The sequence below is a fragment of the Ceratina calcarata genome, unplaced genomic scaffold (assembly GCF_001652005.2).
Source record: "Ceratina calcarata isolate Rehan_Ccalc_2016 unplaced genomic scaffold, ASM165200v1 scaffold39.2, whole genome shotgun sequence".
Lineage (NCBI taxonomy): Eukaryota > Metazoa > Arthropoda > Insecta > Hymenoptera > Apidae > Ceratina > Ceratina calcarata.
In genome coordinates, this window is record NW_017162322.1 from 2,194,720 (window position 1) to 2,202,290 (window position 7,571).

Here is a 7,571-nt window from a genome sequence, read left to right on the forward strand (position 1 = left end):
ATCAAAGCGAAAGATATTTCATACAAAACTTGTAGCTGTAGATGTCAGCTATAAATAAGATTCTATGCAATTTCCCCGTTAAAATTGTTTTAATTTTGAAACGTCAAAATTGTGTCAAAATCTAGCAGCATCAACGTTAGATCGAGCACTCAAAGAAGAAGACAGACTTATTACTCTTTTTGAATCTTATGTTCTTAGGGGAAATTAATATTAGCCGGATATTGGCCAATCATTGTCCCAAGTCCCAAACTGTACGCAAATATAATGTTAAGAAAAACTGACTCTATCACAATATTTGAAAGCATAGTCGACGATGCATTCAGGCTGGCACGTCAATTAGTCTTGGTTTGATGATGGAAAGAAATTATCGGAGAACAATGTAATAGATAAAGACCAAACCCGCAATTTAATTGCTTCCATAGTCAACTCATCCGTCAAAGCTAGACACTCATCCATCAAATGAACCAAAAGTTCCATGTGTTATAACAACCACCACCCCGCCATATCAACAGGATAAAACGTACGCGTTTCATAGTTTCTATCAATAAATGGTCGCGTCAGAGTGTAACGCAGAGAGGATGTCACAATGTTGCATTATTAACCCGTGACGTCTGGGTATGGTAGATTTCCGTCTATGTAAGATCATGAAATTCGCCGCGAATTTTCCGTGTAAGTAGATAGCGAGATATTGCACGGTTAACGAGAAGTTCGACCTCTGATGAATCGCGATCTTGATGCAATCATTAATAAGCGATCATTTCTAGGTTCATTATTATTTTCCACACAGTTTTCTAAGAACGCGTATGAAATATAATCTCTCAATCCCATCTCTGCCTCAATAATGAAAAAAGTACCGCGATGAAATAATCAATTCAGCCGGGTACATTCTGAATCAGTGGGCGGATCACCAAGTTTTCTTTCCTTCGATTAGTGGAAGAGATTCCCACCAGTTCGTTCCTTGCGTACGTCACACGCGACCGGAGCACGACACAGGACAATCTCGTTGCAGTGATCAGGATGATTCACCCATTCACCCAGCATCGACGTTACGCACAAACGTGGACGCGTGTGCGGCACGGGTTTCTCGCGAGATGACGCGAGCCGCACGAGTCGTCCACCGGCCAATGCCGTGTGACGCACTCAAATACCGTAAAAGAAACATTTTAATTGTAAGTAAATAAAAGATCCAACTGTACTTTCCGAATTGCAATTATTTCATATGATCGTGTTGGAATCCCGAATGTTTCGACAGGACCAAAGATCGACCCTTCAGCGGTTTGTCCCCAGATGTGAGTCCGATAAAAATCGAGGCAATGCTATTTTACGATTTGTGTGTGCAATCATTATGTTGGTTTGTAACGCTTCGTTGGTCAATCAGGAAGGGTTTCTCCCAGTGCTCGTATGTACCTGGGTTTTCTCCCGACCAGTTTTAATGTTCGACGCGTGGTACATTCTTCCGCCAATAATCAGATTTGAGTAGATCGTACTGATTCACGTTTGGAATACTGATGGAACGTGATATTAAATTTGCATGCGATTTGAGTTGTTTAGAAATTGTACATCTCAGGATAAGGAGAGTAAAGAAAGAAAATTCGGAAACAGTTGCTGCATTTTATTATAATATAAATAAATAAAGTTGTTATGTGGTAAAAAAGCACCTGACATTATTATTTGATTACTAAAGAGTTTTCTCTTGCAGAGGAATACTTCAATCTGTACGATAGTACATTATATAATAAATATTAACTTATGATTATACATAATTGAGTATCATTTTCATAGTGTGGTTTCACAGGAACGTTAAGTGCCTTACTGAAGAGATAGGATTGACGAGCATGCTGGAATAAGTCTTCGATGCTTCGTTTGTTTCTATGTGATTCATAACAATTCTTGCAAATTTCTTTGAGCTGTAAAAGCTTTTTCCAGGATGCTTTTCAATCATCTTCATTGTCCACGTTCGAATACATAAGAGTAATAAATAGAAGTTACGATGATCTATTGTTAATAAACAATTCTTGAAAAATAATCGTTGTGTACATTACCACCGAGCGTTTATCACATTGTTTGGCACAGCATCGCTTGCGAGAGGTAGTAACTTATTACATAATATTGCATGATTATCTACGGACATCGAGTATTGAGCAAATCAAAATTTCCCACAATGGGAACGTCATGTACTTATAAATATCCGAGGCTTATTTATGGCTATATATTAGTAATTGTCACGTTACTCTTATCAAAAGAGTTTTAAATATTTCTAGACTTAATCTACCGTCTGGCGACTGGCCTGCCAGTTTCCAATTCTTAATCCAAAATTGAGCAAGTTTTCTATGCAGAAATACAAATGTCCTTTTACACATAACATCGTACGCTCCGCACATTATTTGCGCACTTTTTCACGTTTCTTTTCACTTATTAGATAAAATTTAAAAAGCGTTTTCAATTAGCAATTAATCCAATCCCAGAAGTCGTCAGACTAAATAAGTTCGCAATTTTTTATCAAATCGCTTGGTCGGGAAGGATCGAACGTTAGTCGCTACATGCTTTATACCATACACTAATCCAAAATGTTAAGTAATCAAGCTACCCATAGAGTTGTAGAAATCGGAGCTCATGAGATTCTTCGCCCTCGTCCGCTCGTGAGATTCTTCGCCCTCGTCCGCTTGTGAGATTCTTCGCCTTCCGTGGTAGATGAATAGGGAACGTTGAATTGAACGTACATCCATCACATCTTATTAATCTTCGATTAATTAGTAGTTTAGATCTGAGTGATCTTTTAATTCTGTTCCCTCGCCCACTTCTTTTGCGCATACACAACCCTCCAAGCTCATCACGTTTTTCTTGTTCACATCTTGCGGCCGGGATAACTCTGCAGAAGCTTGTACGCAGCAGCAATTGCAATGTTTCCCGGAGTAGCACGTAATATTTTGGCACCTGTCATAATAAAGTTCGTCTTGTAGTCGTAGCCATTCCTCAGGATTCCCTTTGGTAGAGCGCCTATGACCACAGACTGCTCGCTTCAACAAAGCTTTCAGCTCCCGATAGGAGCTTTCGTTTTCGATGCTGACTTCGTTTGACAGTGTTTTCGGGCTCGCTTGATCAATTGATCCAAGACAACATCTTTTGTGATGTCGATGGAAGTTGTGCTCGTGAGACGATCGCTTTGACACAGTCCTGGCAGCTGCTAGTTGTCTCTCGGTGATAACGATGACCACCATACAAACAATGATACCAGTCATGTAGGTAGAGAGCGACATGGTTTTGGCCATGTTCGAGGATATGTTCGATCGACTTTGAGTCCTAAGCTTGGAGCTCGTCCGTAAGAAGCAAGATCTTTGCGTACGGTTTACAGAAAACTGAATTCCAGTTGGCCATCGCGGCTGCCTTTTAATCCCTGGGAGTCCCAGGCTGGGACAGTAAACCTGGGATGACTGTCACCGTGTCATCCCCTCCTTGCGTTTCGCCGGACCCCGCCTGACCGGTGGATGCTTTCTTCGCGATTAACATTTGTCAAGTGATGCAACGGCTTCCTTCCTGTTTCCTCCTGCAAACTCGCAACCGTGCAATTTGGTGTTTTCCTTCGACGCAACCTGCACGATTCGTTCCCGGAAAATCGTGAAAAGGGACAGTGATTCCTCAACGAGGATAACCCAGTTGATGGATACTTGTGTGCAACTGACACGGCCCCTTTCCCCGTCGACATTTACGCACGGCGCGTACCTGCGGGAGAAAAAACGTTGCACTTATTATGCAAGAAAGTGCGTAAACGTTGGTTCTCCGAGCCGAAGGATCGCGGTGCGCGTCGGTGTCAGTTAATAGTAGACAGTGCCAATGACAGGAAATTCGAGTTTACACGTCATTACTTACTAGTCCTGTATCGCTTTCATGCAATTTCTTACGCATGAGCAAGGAACGATCTTAATCCTGCGGAAACATCATTTGTACGGTAAATCCCGAGATGTCATTGGCTCAGCAATCCGCGAGAGCAAGGTTGCGATTTTCCCCTGGCGCGAATCATTCTGGATTGGGCAATGTATAGCTGTTAACACTTCGCGTGGGATTGCAGAGACTGAGATTTCTTCAGCAACGGGAAACTGTCGTATCATAGGAAAAATAGAATACACAGTGACTGCCATTAATACTCGGTTACATTTTTTAATGTTGAACTTTTATAATATTTCTAACATCCCAAGGAAAATGAAGTCGTTTGATACAATCGTCAATTTTAATGAAAGTCTCTCATCTTGAATCATAGATTCTACTGAGATACTGAGAACTGAGGGAAAGTGAAACTCGTCGAAAAGTTCATTCGTGAATCATTCATTTTATTTGCATAAAATTCGACACAGACAAGGAAGAACGGATAAATAACAACCAATCAATGTGTAAAAAGAGGAAAAGTGTGGGAACTACAAATAAAAGGAATTGCTCTAAACTATGCAATTCCTCTTAACAGATCAAACGAACAGATCCGGTGACAGACTGTCCCTGGTCGCGAAACTCGAGTGTGTGCCGAATTTCAACACAGACTGCGTCGCCACGTAACAAGACCGTCGGACGCATTCGTCCATCGTAAGGTCCGGATGATACGATTTGAAATACGCAAAAGCACCCAGAAACGCATCTCCAGCTCCCTGCGCATACATGGACGAATATTAATAAAGAATTAGTAATAAGATGACTAAAAGAATAAAAAGTTAATTAAGGATCGAGATATTCACCGAAAGAGGACAGAGCTAAGAGGAAAAAGCTAATAACCGTTTAATAGCCTGATCGATTTCGAATGAATTATTTAAATAATGATTAGGCTCCCCCAGACTATGTCCCCCAGGCGAACCGTTCGATCTTTACTTAATGTATCGAATACAGAACTAGTTGAAGGTGTTATAACTACTAACTACCAACCGATCAAGTCGTTCATGAAACATAGGTACTGGGAATATAATATTATCTAATAATGATTATAGAAGACGAAAAGAATATAATACTAGACTTCTCTACATTCCGAAATATTTTATATTAGCTGCAGTGTTACGAAAGTGCAAAATTTAATAATAACGCCAATATCTAATACGCTAATAATAACGTAAGCCTTTGAGTGGTCGTAAAAAAACGCGTACTGTATATTAAACAGGAAAAATCTGTTCAACATACTGTCGAATCAACAGGCTGAACAGATGTTGTAGGAACCAGCTTAACAGTCCTGTCCTCCCGAGAAGCGTAAGCTGCTCCCCGTTCTCCAAGGGTAAGGATCACCGTGTTGCAACCCATATCCAGCAAGCGGCCAATGGCTTCCTGAATACTCGATAATTCCTCAGGCAGCACCCCCGTCATAACTTCCGTCTATAAAGTACGCTTTTTAATATACAAATTCCTCGGAATAAATAAATTCCTCGGTTTCTTCATAATTCGGAAGTACCTCGGTCTCGTTGACGCAGAATACGTCACAGAGGCTCAGCAGTTCCGAATCAACTTTTGCCGTCGCAGGCGCCCCGTTCACAATTGAAAAACCTGTCGCAGCACAGTTTTCGTAACTAAACATGCTAATTCCATAAACGCGCGATATAATGTGCAACTAACCGTGGCCTTTGTAAAGCTTCAATGCATGTAAAGTGCTTTCTAAGGATGTCTCGAATTGACATAGTAGAACGGAGGCACTTTTAATCGTATCGGCCGCCGAGTCCACATGTTTGGTACTTAGCGACTCGTTTGCTCCGAGCACCGTTACTATGCTGTTCTCTCCTAAATTATCACGCAAAATTTTTTTTAACTCGAACAACCGACCCGAGTGTTAGAAAATCTACTTCGTTATTATAATATTGCGTGTCCCGTGAGAAGTGCTTTGAAAACCATTCAAGAACACGCTCCGGATTTTTAGATTTGAAATTACAGCTTACCATTGTCAGCAACTATAATATTTGCTATCCCACTGTGCTGGTCTTCTACTATAGAAATATTTGTAGTGTCTATATTCAGTTTCTTAAATATTTTTAAGTACTCCTGGGCATAAATATCGTAACCCAACTGTATAACAAATTTTCTTTTTAGTTTAACGTTAATCTAACATCGATACATTCGTTCGGTGAAGTTTCGTATTCGTTAATCAAGAGCACGGAGATATCATATGACGGCTACGAGAAATATTGATCATATTTACAAACGAAGTGCTCTTTGATCAAGTTTATGCAACATTTAGGTATTTAGATAAGAATAGTAATGTATCAATATTTTTTGTAGCCAGTATATCTTTCTCGTTAAAGTATCGAATAAAACTTTTTATATCATACGCAAGCTACGATTGTCGCAGAGGCACCAAGTTTGACAGCTTGTACACATTGATTAGCACCTTTCCCACCGTATTTTATTTCGAACTTTCTAGCAATTATCGTTTCACCAGCTTTCGGTAAACGGGGCGCAAAACTATAACATAAATGCATTCTAGCTGTGATAAAAGGTCTGATACTGAGATCAATTATTTTTCATTTGCGTTCCGTAGTTTGCTATAACGCATCTATAAAGTGTCTACGATTTAATATCATAAAATTTACAAATTATTTTAATATACCGCCACGGATCAGTCAATTTGAATAAGATCTTAGCTTGTAAAGATTTTAGAAATACATTTTTGTCTGATAACTAAAAAAATATTTTAATATAATTAAAATGGTTGTTGTTGCCATAATCTGTCGGTCTGTTTAATCTAACATTTAAATAATATAAACATTTCCATAAAATAGATTATTACATAACTTTCTATTTCGATATTATCGTCATATTATTATAAATCAATGCATGATTATAGTGTTACTAAGTTTCCTGAGAATAATGGATAATAAATTTTCGAGCAAGCAAATGAAATCGCGCTCGCGGTAAGTAATAATTACCACTTACCTAGTGAAATCGATCATACATGAGCCGACGACAACAATTTTTGAAAACATTTCTTTTTTAATTCGCTTGGTCACTAGGGTTATGAAACGGCAAAATATTGTTGGATTATGTAAGTAAAGTCTGCACGTGGACACTGTACTTTTAACGAGAAAACGCGAAAGACAGTGTTTATATAAACGAGCGAAGCTTCCTATCTTGTACTATCACAATTATCACGTGAACCATTTGATTGATAAACATTTAGCACCGTGCACATAACCTGCATATGTCTGTAAGTAGGAGCAAGGATAACCTTTAGTTTAGAGATAATGTGACAGAAATACAATACAATATTTATGGCAGATATTATAATTTTATTGTTATAAAAAATACACGTTTTAATATGTCACATACATATCTTCGTATCTCTTATCGTTCCATAATATATGTATATCATGATAGATATCGTTGAATCAAATTAACAAATTTCACACTCTATCCCTTATCATCACATTTTTAATTATAGATAGTAACAAAGTGATTGCAATTAAACAAGAAAGAAGCTAAAGGAAAGTCTTGACAATACTTTTTTTTTAAATCGTGAATCAACTGTGATGAACGTCAGATGAACGTATAAGTAGGAAAGGAAACGGTGTATAAAACTATTTCAGTGTCATCTATCGGCACAACATGTGAAAGAA

General features: G+C 38.8%; 1 protein-coding gene across 1 annotated transcript; it reads right to left on the minus strand.

Annotated features, from left to right (window-relative positions):
- Positions 1-4,304: 4,304 nt before the first annotated feature.
- LOC108626138 (ribokinase) lies at positions 4,305-6,975 on the minus strand. Its single transcript, XM_018026635.2, has 7 exons — positions 6,892-6,975; positions 6,288-6,420; positions 5,898-6,024; positions 5,581-5,742; positions 5,420-5,511; positions 5,155-5,343; positions 4,305-4,634 (listed from the first exon to the last, which is right to left on the minus strand). The coding sequence occupies exons 1-7, from the start codon at positions 6,939-6,941 to the stop codon at positions 4,458-4,460; spliced, it is 930 nt and encodes a 309-aa protein (XP_017882124.1). The 5' UTR covers positions 6,942-6,975; the 3' UTR covers positions 4,305-4,457.
- Positions 6,976-7,571: the final 596 nt, after the last annotated feature.

What these genes read in the sequence shown, in the direction of transcription:
- LOC108626138 (XM_018026635.2), bottom strand. Translation starts at nt 6,941, where the DNA reads ATGTTTTCAAAAATTGTTGTCGTCGGCTCATGTATGATCGATTTCACT. An exon ending in TATTATAGTTGCTGACAATG is followed by an intron (nt 5,743 to 5,897) that starts GTAAGCTGTAAT and finishes GTGATAATTTAG; the next exon opens with GAGAGAACAGCATAGTAACG. An exon ending in GAAGCTTTACAAAGGCCACG is followed by an intron (nt 5,512 to 5,580) that starts GTTAGTTGCACA and finishes GTGCTGCGACAG; the next exon opens with GTTTTTCAATTGTGAACGGG.